The sequence below is a fragment of the Chiloscyllium plagiosum genome, unplaced genomic scaffold, assembly GCF_037043375.1.
Source record: "Chiloscyllium plagiosum isolate Xiang-an unplaced genomic scaffold, Cpla_swu_hap1 HiC_scaffold_23, whole genome shotgun sequence".
NCBI classification, from domain to species: domain Eukaryota; kingdom Metazoa; phylum Chordata; class Chondrichthyes; order Orectolobiformes; family Hemiscylliidae; genus Chiloscyllium; species Chiloscyllium plagiosum.
Window position 1 is genome coordinate 30,115,810 of NW_028270161.1, and position 21,904 is coordinate 30,137,713.

The 21,904-nt window shown below is 39.0% G+C and overlaps 1 protein-coding gene across 2 annotated transcripts in view; it reads right to left on the reverse strand.

Annotated features, from left to right (window-relative positions):
* Nucleotides 1–21,904, reverse strand: part of sema3c (sema domain, immunoglobulin domain (Ig), short basic domain, secreted, (semaphorin) 3C) — a 171,881-nt gene that overhangs the window by 122,062 nt on the left and 27,915 nt on the right. For both annotated transcript variants that reach the window (XM_043713776.2, XM_043713775.2), the window contains exon 2: nt 21,553–21,692. In XM_043713776.2, coding sequence (XP_043569711.1) covers nt 21,553–21,655 — 103 coding nt within the window. In that variant the 5' untranslated portion in view covers nt 21,656–21,692. The remainder of the gene's footprint in view (nt 1–21,552; nt 21,693–21,904) is intronic.

A 21,904-nucleotide genomic window follows, 5' to 3' on the forward strand; every position in this document is an offset into this window, starting at 1 on the left:
GATGCAGACTTTACAGCAAAGCAACTGATTTGTGTGTGTGCAGTTTATAAATACACAGTAGGCAGAGTCCTAATTAGGTACTCCGTATGTTGTGCGTATACAAAAGGTGAACTCTCTCAACAGCAAGGCAAACGTACATCAACTTGCAGTTTATTGCATAATAGCAATAGGACATGTCTTGTTAAGAAAGGAGAATCTTCTAAGAAAAGAGGTTGCTCCTCTTCCATTCTAATTATAGACCCTTGGAGAAAAGTCAAGAAAAGAGGAATGATGGCAGCATCCTTTGACCCATAAATACTCACGTGATAATCAGAGGAGGACATGGTTACTTAATGCCACATGGTACAACAGTGAAGAAGCCTATAGAAAACTAAATGAATTTATAGCTTTAAAGACTTTACCACCATTTCTATCTGGGCTCATGATTTCTTTGGTGTAGACTTTACACTTTATGAGCTACTTATAGAGTCAGCAGCTGCAAGTGCTCAAACAAACCAGCAGGAACTTGTAGAACGACCAACAAAGGGAGAAACAGCTGGAGTTTAAAGCCTTCACTTCAGGCCTGGTAGGGAGCACAAAGGAAATAGTGCGGGCTAGAAAGAGCTTAAAGACTAATCACACCTCACAATTACAGATTCCTCATGGGAAGGGAAGGTCTGTAGAGCATTTCCAGTTAAAGGTTCATCTAGGAAGTAAATATAATCAAAGCTCAATGAACAAAGTTAAAATCTCTGTTGGGTACGAAGAGAAAGTTTAAATTAATAGCACAAAAAATGACCGGAGAAGGTCAGAAGGAGAATTTGCTGCTTAGCCATCAAAGCAAATGGTACACACAAGGCAGTGTTAATAGGAAACTCAAAAGGCAAGAGACATATTTTGTACTGAGGTCATAGCACTGAGACTGTCCTGATGCAGAATTGCAGTGGCAAAAAGATCAACTTATCAACTAATGCAAGCAGAGTGGAGCAGAAGAAAATGGTGAAAAAACTTTTGTGACAACTTAGGAGCTTGAGAACCATAATTTAAATTGAGTTCTGGCAGGAAATAATATTAAGGCTGCAAGCATGAGGTTTCTTTGGGGAGGTCATGAATAAGGATGTGTACGTTAGATCAGGATAAATGGGAAATTGTCCATTTTGATGACAAAATGAGAAATCTCAATTTTGCCTGTCAAAGGTGGGAAATTTCCAAACTGACTGCAAAAATGCAGGAAAACCCTAATAGGCAGTACCGACATACAGCATTACTGTTTAACAGAACATTTCTCCTCACATGAGTAAAAGACTTCAAGGGAAAGGAATTACAGTAGTGTTGATACAGTGCAGAATTTAAAAAGCTTTAACATTTCAGAATAAATAATTATATTAGAAAGATATAGCAGGAGAAACAATCCTACTGTCATGGCTTATTTCAGTAGCACACTGGAAATCAAATCTTGCTAGCCTCTCAGTTATCACAAAAATGAAAGAATTTTAAGAAGTTAGCAAAATCCCCAAACTACCTCACTTTTGGACCCAAATTGATCAAAAACACAGACCAGATGTGTGTACTTAACAAGAAATATCTACTTATTACAGGTCATGAGATTGTAGCTACAGGAAGACAACTAAACTAAATTATGTAAGCTTTACAAATTAAAACTCAAATCTCTTTTAAACTCCCCCTTCCATGTGCAGAAGCTGAGAGAGAGAAAAAAATGGATGACAGGAAAACTAGGAAAAACAGTTCCATAGTTTATAAGAAACAGGAAGTGTTGGCTTCTCCATAAGCTTCCTTTTCCCTACTCGTCAGCAGGAGGCACAGGGTGGCTGCTTCACTAACGCAAGGTCTCTGACTTATCCAATTCAATATCATAACTTGCAGCATCTGAAGCAAACATAAATTGGGTTTCTCAAGTTTAAAGTGATTCAGAGCAAAAAACTGAGACAGACAGTCTTTAACTGCTGTAGATCTGTCAGTTTCTCTACTGGTCAGATTAGCTTGTCTTTACCTCATTCACAGTTCAAGCCATTCAGCTAAAGGACAACTAATCACTTTTGTTGGTAGGCAGAGAATCCTAGTCATTGATAATTGCTCCCTAGTCCACAAATGAATCAACTTACTTGTGAACAACCCATTAGCTCCAGTTTATTGAGACATTGCTGAAACTCACAAGCTACATTAATAGAGTTCACAAAAGGTATCATATTCCTTCTGTTCAACATATACAGCCTCCTTGGCAGCCCCGGGTTTCAAAACTGTTCTCATTTTAGACCATTGTTTTAAAAAGCACAAAAATAAAAATACATCAACTTTACACTACTTGCAAGATTTAATATCAGATAAGGTCAACAGAAGATTGTACATCTTGAAGAAACTACTTCTCAAGAATCAAAGTTGCTTCAAAATTAGACACTGAGTCACAAGCAAGTGAGTAAATAGACTATCAAATTTGACAGGAGCTACAGTTGATAACATTATGAATTGACAAAGCATAAATGAAGGTATAGGTACTTTTGAACAGGTTTACAATGTTTTTACAAGTTTTAAAAATCTGATAACAAATAAAATTCTTGATATAGGAAGATTTAACAGAATAATTCAGCATCGGGGAATCAGGAGAAAATTTAATTAAAGACTTTGACAGATTAGTGGGAAACTCTGGATTGTGGGGCTTTGAAAGCAGTGCACATCAGAGGCAAAATTGTTGTTGAAATTATTGTTAAGTTTTATTTAGATTTATTACAGTCCAAAGAAGATTGGTCTTGAGAGAAGACTATTCAGATTGTGCTGGGTAGAAGAAAAATACAGGCAAATTACAAAGAGAAAGGCAAACTTTTCACAAGATGGCAACGAGATCTATGCAGGTTATAAAGTGTAAGCATTCTTATGAGATCTGTGGCAAACTGACACAAAATATTTGCTCATTGGTCTAATCTAAAATTCAGTGTCAGTGTAATAGAATTGAATAAGCATAAGCCAAGCTGTGACAAAAGTGTGTCTCTTTTGTAAAACTATAGATTACTTTGGAAGATTTGCATACACAATGCATTCCTGAGGAATGTGATGATGCAAAGGTCTCAAGTTTGACAGAACCTGTTTATATCAATGGACACCTCATTCATTTTAAGCTTCACACAGGTACAAGTGTCACTGTTTACTCAGATCAAATATAAAGGCTAAAGAAACAGAAGTGACAGTTTACAGAGATGAAACTATATGGTCCAAGTGACATCATTCCCAAGATTAACAATATAGTGCCACAAGTCACTGTCCAACATAAAACACATAAGAATTTTGAGTATGTGTATGGGATTTACAATTAATATCTCTTTCATTTGAGCCTATATGCATGTCTTGACCTCAAATGCCTCCTGTTAGCAGAGTAAGTTCAATTAGTTTCCAAACAAAAAATCACAAACAGGTGGAAAGAAATCAAGTTATGCCAAGTCAACTCAATGAGAAACCAGTCAGAGAACTTAGAGTCATAGAGTCATAGAGATGTATAGCATGGAAACAGACCCTTCGGTCCAAACCGTCCATGCCGACCAGATATCCCAACCCAATCTAGTCCCACGTGCCAGCACCCGGCCCATATCCCTCCAACCTTTCCTATTCATATACCCATCCAAATGCCTCTTAAATGTTGCAATTGTACCAGCCTCCACCACATCCTCTGGCAGCTCATTCCATACATGTACCACCCTCTGTGTGAAAAGGTTGCCCCTTAGGTCTCTTTTATATCTTTCCCCTCTCACCCTAAACCTATGCCCTCTAGTTCTGGACTCCCCAACCCAGGGAAAATACTTTGTCTATTTATCCTATCCATGCCCCTCATAATTTTGTAAACCTCTATATGGTCACCCCTCAGCCTCCGACGCGCCAGGGAAAACAGCCCCAACCTGTTTAGCCTTTCCCTGTAGCTCAGATTCTCCAACCCTGGCAACATCCTTGTAAATCTTTTCTGAACCCTTTCAAGTTTCACAACATCTTTCCGATAGGAAGGAGACCAGAATTGCATGCAATATTCCAACAGTGGCCTAACCAATGTCCTGTACAGCCGCAACATGACCTCCTTCTGGTGCAGAATAAACAAATGTCATTCAACTGATGAAAAGGCAACTGGTAGAAGATTTCATTAGTCTCCAAGATTCATGATGGAATTCAAAATGCCAAATAATCTATTGGCATTATCAACATTAGCATCAGAGGATTGTTTAATTCTGTCATTGGGAAGGAAATCTGCAACCATATATAAGCGATGAAATCGTTTTCCATTCTTAACATCCTTAAAAAACTTTCAAATGAGAGAAATCCGTTGAGTTTGTGAGAAGCAGCAAATAATGACAAGAGTGAGCAGTAGAGCTCTCAACCTTACTGAGATAACAATAATAATAACTAAAGTCATTTAGGCAACAAATGGTCTACAGAAAAATTGTAATTCCAGATTTGGAGCAACATTTCAATTCTTCGTCATACAAAACATAATTTTTAGTATCAGTGAACAGCAATGCTCCTGTAGCTTGATTGAGGATGGGAAAATTTCTTGAGGGCAAGTATAACAATGGAGGGTGAATGAAAACAACCAAGTGAACCAAGTTGAAGTAAAGGATTTGCACAGGGCTTCAATACAGATTTATCAACAAATTGAGAGCAAACATTTGTTTACACAAAATGAAGAGGAGTTGTATACAAATCCTAGGAAGCCAGGCCAACATCCCACAGATTCAGAGCATGATGAAGAAAAGAAAATTATCTGGTTTAGAAATCTAAGATTTACAAAGAAGCAGGAATTTGTTTCCATTGGGCAGTCAACTTCCATGATGGAGCTTCATGGGATCAAATCTCCCACGCATGTTGTTTTGGAGCAACTACCTGATTCAGCAGAGAAAAATATCCAAGAGATTATGAGTCTGTAGAGAAGGAAATAGACCAACTACCCAGGTTAGTAGGAACAACATCTTCAGACAAATACATCCAATAGATGAATGTTCTTCTAGGGGAGGGACAATTTGTTGCATATACTACAAGAGGAACAACATTAAAGTCAATAGTTTTCAATCCAACATTGTAGAATTGTAAAACTTTCAGCCTGAATTTGTGAAGTCAGAGAAGTTTTGGTGGCGGGATGGTGGGGTGTTGGTGTTGGGGAATGCAGAGGTTTTACAAAGAGGCAAAAAAGCTTGGGGAGAGTGATATTGTATAAGATTATAAAACTGTTATGAGGAAATAAATATTTTCTGAACTCTTTCTCATGCAATAATATCCTTCGGATTAGAAGGGCGATCAAAATTGCCCACAGTACTCCAGAAGAGGCCTCACCAATGTCCTGTACAACCTCAACATGATGTCCCAACTCTTATATTTAAAAGGTCTGAGCAATGAAGGCAAGCGTGCGAAATGAATTCTTAATCACCCTATCTACCTGTGATGCAAATTTCAACAAATTATGTACCTAAACCCAGTTCTCTGTTCTGTGCTAATCCAGGGCCCTACCATTAACTGTATAAATCCTGCCCTTGTTTGTTTTATCAAAATGCAATACCCCACATTTATCCAAATTAAACTCCATCTGCCACTCCTCAGCCCACTGACCCAGTTGATCAAGTTGCTAATGTAATTTATTTCCATTCTATTACATCTTGTTAAGGCAAGAGTCTCTTCTTCTTGAGACATAATTATTGAGTCTTCATCTATCACTATAGACCAAATAGGTCCTTAGAGGCAGTCAAGGAAAGAGGAATAGTGGCAACATTTTTCTAACCATAAGCACCACAAAACATTACTGCACCAACAGAAACGGGAAGCTTCGGTTTTGTGTATGCCACTTGCTATTTCTGGGTGTATCCACCATTTTCATCATGATAGAGAGGCTTGCCATCTTGGCAGAAATCCAAGTCTCAGTTTTACTCCTTATATACAACATCAGGAGAGTCAACTAGTGGGTAAGTGTATGGTTAGTCTCATCAAGAGATTCAAACGATATCTTGTACTGTTCTACTTCCATTTTGCTGGTTTAGAATGAGGCTATAATTTTGATGCCTCCATTATATAAGACAGGACTGACAATCATAACATCCCTTTGACGCTCTCTGGGTGAACCATAGAACTTCATCACATCAGTACTTTAGAAATGTGGCTGCTGTAATAAAATATAAATTGCAACTGTAAATTTGTAAATAGGAGGGTCCCACAAACTTGAAAATAAACAATCCAATGATTTGTTTTAATAATGTTGTTTGAGAGGTGTAGATTGGTCAGGACATGAGGGACAACTCTTTTGCAAATTTCCATATGGGTCTTTTGTATTCATCGGAGTGTGCAGTTGAGTCATAGGTTTAACATCTCATTAGAAAGATAGCAACTCCAACAGTACAACACTCCATCAGCCCTAGGTGTCAGTGTAGATTATGTATTCAAACCTCTGGTGGGGCCCTTGCATAGAAGGTCTGACTGAGAAGTGAGCGAGCTAACTACTGACCCATGACTGATACCTTAAAAGACAGTAATCAGGAAATATAATGTTACCACTCAGCAGCAGCTTAGCTATTGTCGGTCCCTAGAAACCGAGGGTGATGACTGGATCTCCATGTCCTCAGGTGACTCAACCATCCGTTCCTCCTCTTTGGTGAAAGAGGACACCAGTTATGCCTAGAAGTGGAGTTCTTGAGTCACAGTTCTGTTCGCTCACCTTCCATTTTTGTTGCCTCTTTATGGTAGAGTTTATGTGGTCACTTTCTGACTATGTTGCAGGGTGTTAAACAGAGTGCTGCCACATGGCACAGTTTTTCTTGCGAACTTGTGCCATTTTTCATTTGTAATTTAATCTTATTGAATTTGTAATTTAATATTATTGAATGGTGAAGCAAGCTTGAGGGGCTGAATAGCTTACTCCTGCTGCTTGTCTGTATGTTCATAGCAGAAGGATATTTAACGTGGAAGCTGATTATTTGTCATGTAGAAGCACTGTCTGGAGCAGCATACCTGATAATCTTCATTTATAGAACATAGCAACTAGCCTGTTCCTCTATGTTGTGGAGAAAATATCAGTCAAAATCACAACGGAGGCTGATGACAAAACCAACATGTACCTTTAACACTGTAAAGTTATAATTTAGTTGTACAACTGTTCCTGAGTCTTGGTAAGAACATTCAGTAGGGAAATGCTACATGTTCACTTTCAGAAGCTAGCAATTTTATCATGTATCTCAAAACATTCATTATCAGGTGATGAGAGCTCCTACCAGTGAACTGATTAGATCTCCATGACAAGGTACAGCTCCGAAGACTATGCAATTTTCAAGATGTTGATTATTGTATTAACTATTGACATAAACCAAGTCAATCAAACAAATGAAGCCACACAAGCAGATAAAGTTGCAATCTGTTAACGATTGTAATACTCTGAGTGAGGTCTCTGTTAGAAACGTCACTCTCTAAAACTTTGCTTTGTGCAACTGTTTTGATTTGTTATCATGATCGGAGCTGTTCCAACTGATTGTGTTGTACTGAACATGAAGAGCATGTACTCAACTGGAAAGATTTGTTCTGGGTCATTTTCAACTGAAACGCAGTGGGATTGCAGTGGAAATGTACAGCAGGCATGGGATACCTGCTCAGTGTTAATGATTCATATTGCTTTCCATTTTTAACTCTGCAGTAAAGCAGAAATTGGGCGTGCACATAGCAGGCTGGTGGGTAGTGTGCAGGTCAAGTTACATGCTGAAGTGACCTCACAGAAGTGCTATGAAATAGAAAGAACCAGTAGAAATTGCTTTTGTGTAGAATGTTAACAAATTTTAGGAAGGAATTACACAGTTGTATGGACTGGTATAACAGCACAGACCAAAAGATATTTGGAGTAAACTTACTCCCCAAAAAGCAGGAGGATCAGAAACCCCAGGCACTTAATTTCTGGTTTACTGGTCATTTCTGTGGAGTCAAGATTGGGGGTTGGAATGACTACCTGCTGCAAGTAAAAACTATAAGAACTGCTGTAAATCAGAATTAAAAACAGAAATCGCTGGAAACACTCAGCAGGTCTGGCAGCATCTGTACAGAGAGATCAGAGATAATGTTTCAGGTCCATGACCCTTCCTCAGAACCAGCCCACAAGTGTCAGGTATAACAACTTAGGGCAATTAAAAGGCTTATTAAGGCCATTGATAAGAGGTCCTGTGGAATTTTCCAGTTGGAGCGTGGGTCCTCTGTATTGGTAAGAGTACAGCATTTGTATCCCATTGGGCAGCAATACACCAGGCAGACTCTAAGCCTCCTCCTGCCTTCTGTACTGCTGTGGCTACAAGACACACTGTAGAGGCGTCCCCTTTCTTAATAGTAGGCTGGCAACAATGGACATCTTTTATTCCTAATATTTGAGTTATTTAGAGACCACCTCAATTTTAAGGCCATTTCTCTCTCTCTCTCTCTCTCTCTCTCTATCTCATGATGTGGAGGTTCTGGTGCTGGTGCTGAACTGAGGTGGACAAAGTTAAAATTCACATAACACCAGATTATACTCCAACAGGTTTATTTGGAAGTACTAGCTTTCAGAGCGCTGCTCCTTCTAACTGGTCAATTGAAGGAACTGCAGCCTGCTGTTGCAATGGAGATAACTACCTAACTGCCCCACTATCACCTGATGAAAGAGCAACACTCCGAAAGCTAGTGCTTCCAAATAAACCTGTTGGACTATAACCTGGTGTTGTGTGATTTTTAAGTCTCTCTCCATTGCTAAAACATCATCTCTCCATTGCAACAGCAGGCTGCCATTCCCTTCAATTGACCAGTTGGCTGACTGTGTTCCTCACACTGTTATAGTCATGGTGAATATTGACTGCGAACTTCTAATTACCACCATATAATCATTATACCTGAGACCTTTTTCGGATTAAAATTATTTTTACAAAGAAAGAAACATGACCTTAAAACAATTGCAATAATCACTTGGCCACAGCTGAAGGCAAGCTTTGGGAGACTTACATTGAGTAAACAAAATTGTCTGCACTGAAATTAACATTTTTATCAAAAAACCTGACAACAGAGTCAGTACCAATAACTTTGCATCCCTAAGTTTTAGTTCACAAGTGTATGATAAAAAGTTCATATATTGGGAGATGAAAAGCTATCCTGCCATTTAGCCATATGGGAAACACAGTAGAACAAGACTCAGGAATGTACGCTAATCTATATTTTAGTTAAAAATCGCACAACACTAGGTTATTGTCCAACAGGTTTATTTGGAAGCATTGGCTTTCAGAGTGCTGCGCGTTGATGAAGGAGCAGCAGTCCTAAAGCTTGTGCTTCCAAATAAACCTGTTGGACTATAACCTCGCGTTGTGTGATTTTTAACTTTGTACACCCCAGTCCAACACTGGTACGTCCAACTCATGACTATATTTTAGCAGCACAGCAGAGATAAGGAAATGGGATTTTAAGAAACAACTAGAGGACTTTCTCTTTCTTAAAAGTTTATCTCATGATCTAAAAATACAGCACCCTCTGTCAAAAGAAATTGCTTAAAAAACCTATTTACTGAGATACATAAGATATCTATAGATTTTGTCACTGTTATGCACATTAGTCAACAATTAAACCAGGTTAAAAAAATGACCCTTCAAGGACTCTGACAACTATAAAACTGCATTGCCTTTATTTTTCACTCTGTAACAGATACTGTTCTATTTCAATTTATTACGGTTCTGTGAGTGCATGTTTAATGTCCAAAGCTAATTTCAGAAATAATGCTCATGGAGCTGTCAATTATTATAAAATATACTTGCTTCACTAGTGTCTATTAGAGAAGGAACTCTGCCATTGTTACCTGATCTAGCCTCCATGTGAACCAGAGAGAAATGTGCTTGACTCTTAAATTGCTTTCTAAACTTGTCTAGCAAACCGTTCAATTCAAAGACACTTGTGATGGGCAACAAATGCAGACCTGCTGACAACACTCAATGAAAGAATTAAGACAGAAAATCTAGTACAGTGTTTTAATTGAAGTGTGCTGGCCGTATGCTAAAAATAACAACATTTGCTGTGACCAACCAAAGGTGGAGGGGGAGGGGTTGAAAAAAAGCAGGACCCGCTTTCCCCCCCTCTTCATTTGGGTCAGGACCCCCATTTGACCTGAACTTTGGGTTCCCAATCATAAAGCTACATTCATCCCATGGTTTCTAAATGGGTGCTAATCTCAGTGAACAGAATGACCTGATTTTTTTACATCATTAATAAAAAGCTGGATTGAAAGGAAACAAACCGATGGAGGGAAAATCAGTATGTTCTAATGACAATATTATTTGAAGCCAATCGATAACTTATGATTTTAAATTGAAATAACAATTCAAAATGCATATTCAATAGCTGATGCTGATGTGCTTCTTGATAAAGACTTAAGTAAACTGCAGACCCTCCAGCTGCTATTTTGGGTATGATTTAATTATTGTAGAATTTTGGCATTATAAAATTATAGGAGAAAGTGAGGACTGCAGATGCTGGAGATCAGAGCTGAAAAAGTGTTGCTGGAAAAGCGCAGCAGGTCAGGCAGCATCCAAGGAGCAGGAGAATCGACATTTCGGGCATGAGCCCTTCTTCAGGAATGAGGAAAAAAATTATACAAAAACATAAAATTTTCCTTTGCATAAAAATATTTGTACCAGTGATATTTTCATGCAATTAAAGACAAAGTTTAGTGCAATTATCACCGTTCTCATAAAAAAATTCAAGGTATTTTACATATAATGAATTACTTGGTTGAATTTTGTGCAGATATGTTAACCACTTAAGTCTCACAAAGAACATTGATATGACTGAGCAGGTTTTAAGTGTTTTATTTGAAGGACAGCCATTAGGTAGAAAAGCTCCTTGTGCCTCTTGAACCTGTATCTTAACATTTTATAATATCTTCCCATAGCAATCTTACTTTCTTTTCAGTGAAATGTTATATAAGTATTCAAAGTTTGGGTGAAGATTTGTAGCTCGGGTGCTCGTTGCTGTGGTTCTGTTCGCCGAGCTGGAAGTTTTTGTTGCAAACGTTTCGTCCCCTGTCTAGGTGACATCCTCAGTGCTTGGGAGCCTCCTGTGAAGCACTTCTGTGGTGTTTCCTCCGGCATTTATAGTGGTCTGTTCCTGCCGCTTCCGGTTGTCAGTTTCAGCTGTCCGGTGTAGTGGCCGGTATATTGGGTCCAGGTCGATGTGTTTGCTGATGGAGTTTGTGGATGAGTGCCATGCTTCTAGGAATTCCCTGGCTGTTCTCTGTTTGGCTTGCCCTATAATGGTAGTGTTGTCCCAGTTGAATTCATGTTGCTTGTCGTCTGCGTGTGTGGCTACTAGGGATAGCTGGTCGTGTCGTTTCGTGGCTAGTTGATGTTCGTGGATGCGGATCGTTAGCTGTCTTCCTGTTTGTCCTATATAGTGTTTTGTGCAGTCCTAGCATGGGATTTTGTACACTACATTAGTTTATATAAGTATCTTAAACAATGCTATACTTCCTTTGTATGCATCATTGAGTTAAATAGTGCACTGAATTTCTGCAATAGGGTTTAACACTGGAATCAGTTTAGCTCAGTTGTGGGATCCATTGTAGAGAAATTACTATTTATACATCCCCTAAATTACTTTATTCATATCAGTTGAACCATTGTAGTTTGGATTATATAAACCAGAAGTCACACACCAGGTTATAGTCCAATAGGTGTATTGAAATCACAAGCTTTCAGAGTGCTGCTCCTTCATCAGGTGAAGTTAAGAAAAGCACACAGGCACAGAATTTACAGGCAGGGAGATCAAAAGCTCACACGAATGGTGTGAGTGGAGTGTCAACTGGCTGAATAATAAATCTCTGCAGGTGATCAAAAGTGTCCGACAGTGTGAGTAAAGCGTCAACAGCTGAATAGCAAGTGAAGGGATGATCGATAATCCAATTAATTGAGACAGAGAGATAATTACAAAACATTAAATGTAGAGTAGCGCAGGTGACAAACCAAATGGCTAGAATAACCTGATAGGTATAAAAGTTGCATGGCAAAGATCTCACCAAAGTAACAAGTAATCCAAAACTGTACAAACTAATTAAGATAGAGAGATCATAACAAGTTATCAAGGTGATGGTGTCAAAACAGGACAATAAGGAAGATTTTACAGATACAGAACAGTATGATGGGGTTACATACAGGGCAACATGAACCCAAGATCACGGTTGAGACCGTCTTTGTGGGTACAGAACTTAGTCATCAGTTTCTGTTCGGCAATTCTGCGTTATGTATCTCGAAGGCCACTTTAGAGGCTGCTTATCCGGAGATCAGAGGCTGAATGTCCCTGACAGCTGAAGTATTCCCTGACTGGGAGGGAACATTCCAGCCTGGTGATTTTTGCACAATATCCCTGTTGTTGTAGCATCTGCTTTGTCTAGCCAATATACCATGCCTCAGGGGATCCTTATCTGTTGCACATGAGGTAGACAGCGTTGGCTGAGTCACATGAATATCTGCTGCATATGTGGTGGGTGCTGTTCCCACATGCGATGATAGTATCCATATCAATGATCTGTCGTGTCTTGCACAGGTTGCTGTCGCAGAGTTGTGTGGTGTTGTGGTTGATGTTGTCCTGAAGGCTGGGTAGTTTGCTGTGAACAATGGTCTGTTTAAGGTTTGGCAGTTGCTTGAAGGCAAAAAGTGGAGATGTTCTTAGATGCTTGTCCTACCCTAATCCAACACCCGCACATCCAAGTCAAAATAGAAGTCATCTGTCATTCTTGCATTCAGAAGAATTTGGAAAGAAGTGGGGTGCATTTCCCATAAGAAGTACTGATACTTTGTCCTCTAGATTGTTTAAACATTTAATGGAATGGCCCTAAACATCCTGAAAAAGATGATTAAGGCAAGAAAAATGTAACATTTGGCTGCACTTATCTTAACTCATCCATGCATAGCGAACATGATGTATTTGAAGATATCTTGATGTAGGTTAATTCTGGCTATTAATACTGAGACATCAGCAGGATTGACTGAATTTTGCATGACCCTGTTGGAAATATTAATGCTCCTGGAATAACTTTGAGTGTCAGAGCAGAAATATATTTTTCAAATGATCTTATGTCTCAGAAAGCCTACATTCACTCGTACCTGTCATACATAACAATTTCAACTACATATTAGATCTGTGCAGAAATACACCAGTGTTTGAACTGAATTTGACTGTCCTGAGCACACATCAAATTTTAATGCATTAAAGTTTTCAAATGATGTAAAAACGGATGCAATGATTCTAATTATTTTGATTCAAGTTGCAACAATATATGTTTCTGTCTAAAAAGGACCATTATAAAATTTTCAAGTTCCTCTTGTTCCCTCCATATCACATGTCCCTTCTGTGGAAGTTTCCCATGTGAGTTGAGTTTGAGTATGAGTTAAGTTCCTATTGTGTGTGTTGTGTGCTCTTATTCAACAATTCCCTTGTATTGAAGTTGTGCAGTCAGTGCATGTAGCATTGTGTGCTCTGTGGAGGAGGAAGTTCTTAAACAATAAGCTGACTTTTTGATCTGCTGCCCTTTGGTCGCACTATAGTCCAGAACAGGAAAACAAGATTCCATTCTGTTGATATATTGGAAGTGTGGGTTAAAGCATCAAAGCCAAATACCTTCTGATTACTTTCACTAACCGAAAGCTGCTAGCTATTATGACAATGTGTAATATAGTTAATCATTTTGACACTGTTTTCATTTGAATGGGTGAAACACCAGAATGGAGAACTGGGAGGTCAAACCTTTCCATAACCAGGCTAATCTATGCTTGAGCTAACTAAGTGTTATTGATATCAAAAATACACCGAAGCAACTGATGAGAAGGTACAATTTTTATAAAGATTGCATGATTGGAGCAAATACATTTTCATGCAAATAGAGTCATGGAGATGTACAGCATGGAAATAGACCCTTTGGTCCAACTCGCCCATGCCGACCAGATATCCCAACCTAATCTAGTCCCACGTGCCAGCAGCTGGCCCATATCCCTCCAAACCCTTCCTATTCATATACCCATCCAGATATCTTTTAAATGTTGCAATTGTACCAGCCTCCACCACTTCCTCTGGCAGCTCATTCCATACACATACCACCCTCTGCGTGAAAAAGTTGCATCTTAGATCCCTTTTATATCTTTCCCCCTCACCCTAAGCCTAGGCCCTCTAGTTCGGACACACCCACCCCAGGGAGAAGACTGTCTATTTATCCTATCCATACCCCTCATGATTTTATAAACCTCTATAAGGTCACCCCTCAGCCTCTGATGCTCCAGGAAAACAGCCTCACCCTATTCAACCTCTCCCTATAACTCAAATCCTCCAACCCTGCCAACATCCTTGTAAAACTTTTCTGAGCCCTTTCAAGTTTCACAACAATTTTCTGATAGGAAGGAGACCAGAATTTCACGCAATATTCCAAAAGTGGCCTAATCAACATCCTGTACAGCCGCAACATGACTTCCCAAGTCCTGCACTCAATACTCTGACCAATAAAGGAAAGCATACCAAACGCTTTCTTCACTATCCTATCTACCTGCAACTCCACTTTCAAGGAGCCATGAACCTGCTCTCCAAGATCTCTTTGTTCAGCAACACTCCCTAGGGTCTTACCATTAAGTGTATAAGTCCTACTAAGATTTGCTTTTCCAAAAGGCAACACCTTGCATTTATCTAAATTAAACTCCAACTGCCACTCCTCAGTCCATTGGCCCATCTGATCAAGATCCCATTGTAATCTGAGGTAACCTTCTTCGCTGTCCACTACATCTCCAATTTTGGTGTCATCTGCAAATTTATTAACTATACCTCTTATGCTCAGATCCAAATCATTTACGTAAATGACCAAAACTAGTGCACCCAGCATCGATCCTTGTGGCACACCACTGGTCACAGGCTTCCAGTCAGAAAAACATACCTCAGTCTTCTACCTTTGAGCCAGTTCTATATCCAAATAGCTAGTTCACTCTGCATTCCATGAGATCTAACCTTGCTAACGTTCTCCCATGGGGAACCCTGTCGAATTCCTTACTGAAGTCCACATAGATCATGTTTACCACTCTGCGCTCATCAATCCTCTTTGTTACTTCTTTGAAAAACTCAATTACGTTAGTGAGACATGATTTCCCATGTACAAAGCCACGTTGACTACCCCTAATCAGTCCTTGCCTTTTCAAATTCATTTACATCCTGTTCCTCAGGATTCCCTCCAACAAGTTGCCCACCACCGATGTCAGGCTCACTGGTCTATAGTTCCCTGGCTTGTCCTTACCACCTTTCTTAAACAGTGGCACCATGTTAGCCAACCTCCAGTCTCCCGGCACCTCACCTGTGACTATCGATGATATAAATATCTCAGCAAGAGGCCCAGGAATCTCTTCCCTCACTTCCCACAAAGCTCTAGGGTACAGCTGATCAGGTCCTGGGAATTTATCCACCTTTATGCACTTCAAGACATCAGCACTTCCTCCTCTGTAATATGGACATTTTTCAAGATGTCACCATATGTTTCCCTACATTCTATGTCTTCCATGTCCTTCTCCACAGTAAATACTGATGCAAAATACTCATTTAGTATTTTACCCATCTCCTGCGAGTCCACACAAAGGCTGCCTTGCTGATCTTTGAGGGGCCCTATTCTCTCCCTAGTTACCCTTTTGTCCTTAATGTATTTGTAAAAACTCTTTGGATTATTCTCCACTCTATTTGACAAAACTATCTCATGTCCCCTTTTTGCCCTCCTGATTTCCCTCTTAAATATACTCCTACTGCCTTTATACTCTTCTAAGGATTCACTCGATCTCTCCTATCTATACCTGACATATACTTCCTTCTTTTTCTTAACCAAACCCACTATTTCTCTAGTCATCCAGCATTCCCTACACCTACCAGCCTTTCTTTTCACACTAACAGGAATATACTGTCCCTGGACTCGAGTTACCTCATTTCTGAAGGCTTTCCATTTTCCAGCCATCCCTTTACCTGCGAACATCTGCCCCCAATCAGCTTTTGAAAGTTCTTGCCTAATACCGTCAAAATTAGCCTTCCTCCAATTTAGAACTTCAACTTTTAGATCTGGTCTATCCTTTTCCATCACTATTTTAAATCTAATAGAATTATGATCGCTGGCCCCAAAGTGCTCCCCCATTGATACCTCAGTCACCTGCCCTGCCTTATTTCCCAAGAGTCGGTCAAGTTTTGCACCTTCTCTAGTAGGTACATCCACATACTGAATTAGAAAATTTTGAAATGAATCAATCAAATTTGTTACAAGACTTTACTTATGCAGATGTTCAAACTGTGAATGCTCATGTCAAAGTAGTGCAGGGAGGAATTTTCTGCAAGTAGTTGTTCTGCAAATTAATGATAGTCCTGATTTCCCCTTTCGATTAATGGATAAAAAGGAAGCAAGTACCTGAACCCATTGGGTCTGACGGTGCCATTTCCCCATTGCTGCAGATGGAGCGGAAGGTGGTGATAAAGGCAACTAACTTGAAAAATTGTCCCTGTAGAAATATTCATCCTTTTCTCAGCATTGCAGCAATTAGGTACTGGGTGAGAAAGAGCCACGGATGAACTTCTCGACTCGCCAGCAAGTGGGCCATCAACATCTTCTTAAGCGCCTCAACTCACCACTGGAGGCCTTCATGGTTGCTTGGAAATGTGGCTGGTTTCTGAAGGCAGGGCAATTTGGCTGCTTGGTTGGTGAACAGCCTCCATGTGGCCTGTTCATGGGCAGGGCTGAAGGCAACGTGGTGATCACTGAAAGCTTCTGTCCTGAAGCCCCCCCACAGCCCTACTCTCCCTGCAATCCCCTCTCCTTGGAGACCCTAAGGGTAAAGACTTCCCTTCTTGCTATTCGATTCCCTGAAGTCTCAGCTGCCAGTGACAATCTCTGAGGCACAGAAGCTGCTGACTTCCGACTGACCAACTTCTGGCATGACGGATATCAATGTCAAGGCCTGTGATGGAGATCGATCTCATGTGCGTTCTCATTGGTGGGAGTTGAGGGTCAGTCAGCCCTGGACATGCTCACAACTACATTTAGGTTGCAAAATGGAAAATATCAGCATAAACATTGCAATAATGAGCTGAACTAAAATAATTTTTAGCCAGCAGTACATGTTGGATTAAAAAAGAACCATTTTGCTGAAAATTCTTAGTTCTATTTTTATTTCACTGTAATTAATTCTAATGCAACAGGAAGTCTTCAATAAGCCAAATATTTGACCTTTCCTTTCTCTGGATATAGGCATCAAAAGCTTAATGTAATACATCAGAGAATCAGAAAATTATTCATCTCAATTCTCAGAACTGTCAAATCATTATGCTTCTCTGTTATACTTGGCTAATAATGCAGTATGTAGCAAAACGGATCAATGCTTTGTATGATCTTAAAAGGTGTTGTCACGAGGCCAAAACATGCTGGGAGAGTTTCAAAGTTGAAACCAAAGATTAAACTTGGTTAGATTAAACAGGAAGATGGAGGCCATCAGCTGGTTGAGACTTGGGTTTGAGACCAGATGGTCATGAGTTCACTCAAGATTTAACCCTACAGGGAATGCAGGAACTTGCCGAATGGCTTATTATCCTACCATTTGGTCATGGAGATCAGTGCTACAACCATTAGACCTGATTGACTCTATCATTTGTGGGTAATCTCTCTCTCTCTCTGTCTGACAGTTGACAAACCATATGGAAGTTGAATATTTAAATGACGGGAGCTGAGCTTCCAATTAAAACTTACTCCTTGTGTTTACCTATGCATTCAGATTACTAATAACTTTGAACTTCCACCTTCTCAGGGCTGGTTGAGTTAAATGATTAATGGGAGAAACTGAAAAATATCATGCAATTTGTATGACCCTTGACTATTTTCCTAATTTGATGTTTGTGCAGAAATTAAACTTCTGTGACATACTCACAAAAACCCTCTGGTATGACAAGTGCCTTTAGAGAAATAAATGGACATGTGGTAATATGAAGCAGATCTGTTTAATGTTGGCTGTTCAAGTGCTAATGGCAACATCATTCATCAGGTAACAGTGCTCCATCACACTGGTTATAAAGAGTCTGGGAATGGCTTGCAGTTTAAAAAAAAATCATGCAGTCTGTGAAATAATCATTAAGAATGGCTACACAGGCTTTTAAAACTGGTTCTCCTTTACAAACCCAAGAAAGTGAATACATTTGCAACATACACAATTATTCTCATAGACACTTTTACTTAGCTATCACAAATGGAACTACAGATCGAGGGCCACCTGGAGTTACCGCATGGTGAGCAGCACCTGCAACTGAAAACCATTTGGGTTTTTTTGCAGAGTCATAAAGCTTGACATTGACAAATCCGGTCATTTACGCTGATCTTTTTCTTTCACCATTTACAAAGGTCTGCACCTTGCACCTGTTTACTCACTGACTATTATTCAATTGTAATACTGTACATTTAATTGAATTCCGCTAGGATGCAAGGAAGTGATTTTAATACCATATCAATCACACAACTTTATTATCCTGCAGCTCCTATTTCACTATTGATCCTTATTATCAGTTAGTTCATGCCTGTTATGTGGTGCTGAGGGCAGTAACTGTATTTAAATAGTGTAACAATGTTCATGCAATAGTAGAGTACTGCAGCAAAGCGCAGAAGAAGCCATTGGCCTGTCAAGCCTGCAATACCTCTTTCAAAGAACAATTGAGATCATCTCACTCTATTGATCATTCCCTGTATCTTTTCTCCTTCAATGTTAATCAAATTCCCTTTTAGAAGATATCACTGAATTTGCATTTACCATCCTATGAGATGGTGAATTCGAAATTCTAAGCGCTCATTGCAAAATTAAGTTTTCTTCTTTTTTGTTTCTGGTTCTTTTTCTGATGATCTTTAAATTGTTCCTTCTGGTTACCAACACTTCAACCATTGGAAATTTTTTTTCTCAACTTCATGATTTTAAACAACTCTATCAAATCTCTTCCTAATCTTCCATGCTCAAAGGAGATTGTTGTTTGTTCAATCTATCCATGAGACTATAGCATTTCTGGAACCATTCAAGTAAATCTGTTCTGTACCCTGCCCAAAGCCTGATTTTAAGCATTACGTCAAGCTTAGATTCTTCTGATACTCTCAAATCATTTAAGATTGCTTTCATCAATTGCCAACTATCTAGAATGTTACCTCTGATTGTGTTGGCAGGTTGCTAAAACTTTGCAGCAAATGAAAAGTGAGCAATCGCCCCAAGTGCACATTAGCTACAGAAGGAAAGTTATTTCAACTTTCAGAGGCTGAAATGACATCTTGTAGTTGGCTATTGATGTACTTTCAAAGGGCAATTTAACCAAAAAAAAATGTACAATTAGAATCAAGCTATTAAAGTGCTGGTTTCATTTTGGTTGTGGCAGTAAATTCACTCCTATAAACTTGATAATGATGCATTTACTTCACCATTCAAAGCTTTTTTTTAGCTCAGGAGTTACTGTTTGAATTAAAGTGACAGCTGCTTTAGAAGCAAGATTAATCACCCAATCAAGTATCAATTGAGATCAAGTTAAGTAATAACATGTAAATGAATTCCTTTAAAGTCAGAGTAAAGTCTGTTACCTAAATGATGCATTACTTAATGGCTGGCACAGCTTGATTAGCTTCCCTTCTGTACACTGAGCTGAAGTAGGATGCCCACATGCCTGAAACCTGAACCCTAAATTAGTTTTGGGTGTTACATCAGTGCACACCTGTGGGTGGAGCAACTGCTCTGCTGATTTATTTACCCCCGTTATAGCCATGAGTTCAGTTTCTCGTCCACAGGGCACTAATAGTCAGACTCATGGGTCATTGGGTATGACAGGGAAGCATGATATATGCACTCCTGTTCAACATATTTTGCTCTGTTCTTAACATTCTCAAGTTTGCTAGCTCAAATTTCTCCCAATTGGCACAAGGACTGGAAATGTCAATCTGCAGGACTTCAGAAGGGCAGTTTTGTTGGTAGTCTCATAATTGACATTCGATGAATGCCTTTGTACTGAAGGTTGTGACACCACTGCCAGATCCTCAGAGGAAGTGCAGAGAACACAATATTTAATGTTTTACATTGCTGACATGAGTGGAGCACTTTGCATTCCTTCCAATTTACTGTTTTTATCTAACTTACAGTCAACAGTCAACAGTCAACTGACTTCAATAAATGTTAATTTTGCATTAAAAACACTTTTTGACAAAAAGAAGTTATGATGGTTTTTGTTTATTAGTAGCATTTCTAGCTCTGAATCAGAGGGTGTAGGGACATTCCAACCCTGCTTTGTGTGAATTGTGATTAATGTTCATATTCCAAATTCTGGGCTGATGTTCAATTAGATCATCGAGTTCATTTGATGGCTTTTCACTTGTGAATTCTTTCAGCCCTCTTTACAGGACAACCGGATGACAGGGTAAAGATGGTTATGACTAAGAATGTATCACTGACTTTGTGTGAGATCATCTTGTTAATTAGCTGATCAATTTCGCCATTATTTCTCACTATTCTCCAAGGGAAGAGTGCAAAGGTACAAATACAATATTTAGCACGATTCAGTTAATGGAACCTCTTAATGCAATGTGCATGTAGCAAGGTACTAAGCTTCATTATTTTTTCTTGTCTGTAGTTTTCAACTTCTTGCATCTATGTTATTGTATCTTCCTCCAGCAGAAGATTAGAATGGAGCAATCTCACTGACCTCGTCACAGACACTGCCAATGCCATGACACCATGAGTTGTGCAGTTAAAAGAAACAACCATCTCCATCCACCTCTCCTGACAAATGACCCTCCCTCCCTCAGATGGCCTGGTAATAACAAACCTTTTTCCAAGAAAACCTTTTAAATAAATCAGACCAGGATCTGAGCTCTTGTCTCCCCCCTCCCTTCACTAAATTATCAATGTTTCAATGCTGCCACTTTCCAGGCTCAAGTACAATGTCTTTCTTTTATTGTTGAGTCAGATATGTTAACTTAGTTAACTTACTATTTACGACAAAAAGATGTTCAAATGGAAGCAAGTAAATATATTATTCTGTAATAAAAGAAAATAAATGCATATTGTTCCTTCAGTTTAGATATTCTGTCTCCTAGTACACAGAATTTAACAGCTGCTCATAATAAAATTCCCAAATATTCAAACCTGCAACTTCTGTTTTCTTAAGTAAATATGAGATCTACTTACACATGATTGAAGAAATGTAATATAAAACATTGATCCTGTTTAAAAGCTGTCTTCATTGAACAAAGTTTTATTACACATTCAGTTCCTTATAAACAGACATGGAATCTGTCTATACTTTGGAGAACTTCCTTATTCAACCTTAAAAAAAAGGACTCTGAATTCAAGCTTTGCAGACAATCTGGCCTCAGTCATTTCCACAATAATGCAATTACAGATGTGACCATTCTACACCACATAGAGACAGCTCTGTTCCGTTTCTTTCTGAAAATTTCTGCCTTACAAGTAAAATGTCCAGAACATCAGGAAGTGGATATTTAACAGTATCAGACATAGAAGGGTACATTTTTACTATTGCACTTACCTTCAGATGTGAGGTACACACGTGGCAAGGTATGTTGATGGCTGAAACCTTTGCTGGACTCCAGAAAGATCCCCAGGATAGCAAGAAGAAATAATTTTGCCATTTTGTGAACTTTCAATGTTATGCCAGATCAGAATAAGCTACAGAAAATCAAAAGAGAACGGTTAGATTGATAGCTTTAAAATCATACCATCACATTGCAAGATATCGAGAGAAACTAAACTCGTTTAAATTCATTTTTAAAATGTCCTTTAAAAATGGTTACCTTTAAAAAAGATTACCTTTTGTGGGCCAAATGTGAGTGAGTTCCCAGTCTGGCATTCACACTGAAACAGTTTAAAATGCTATGAAT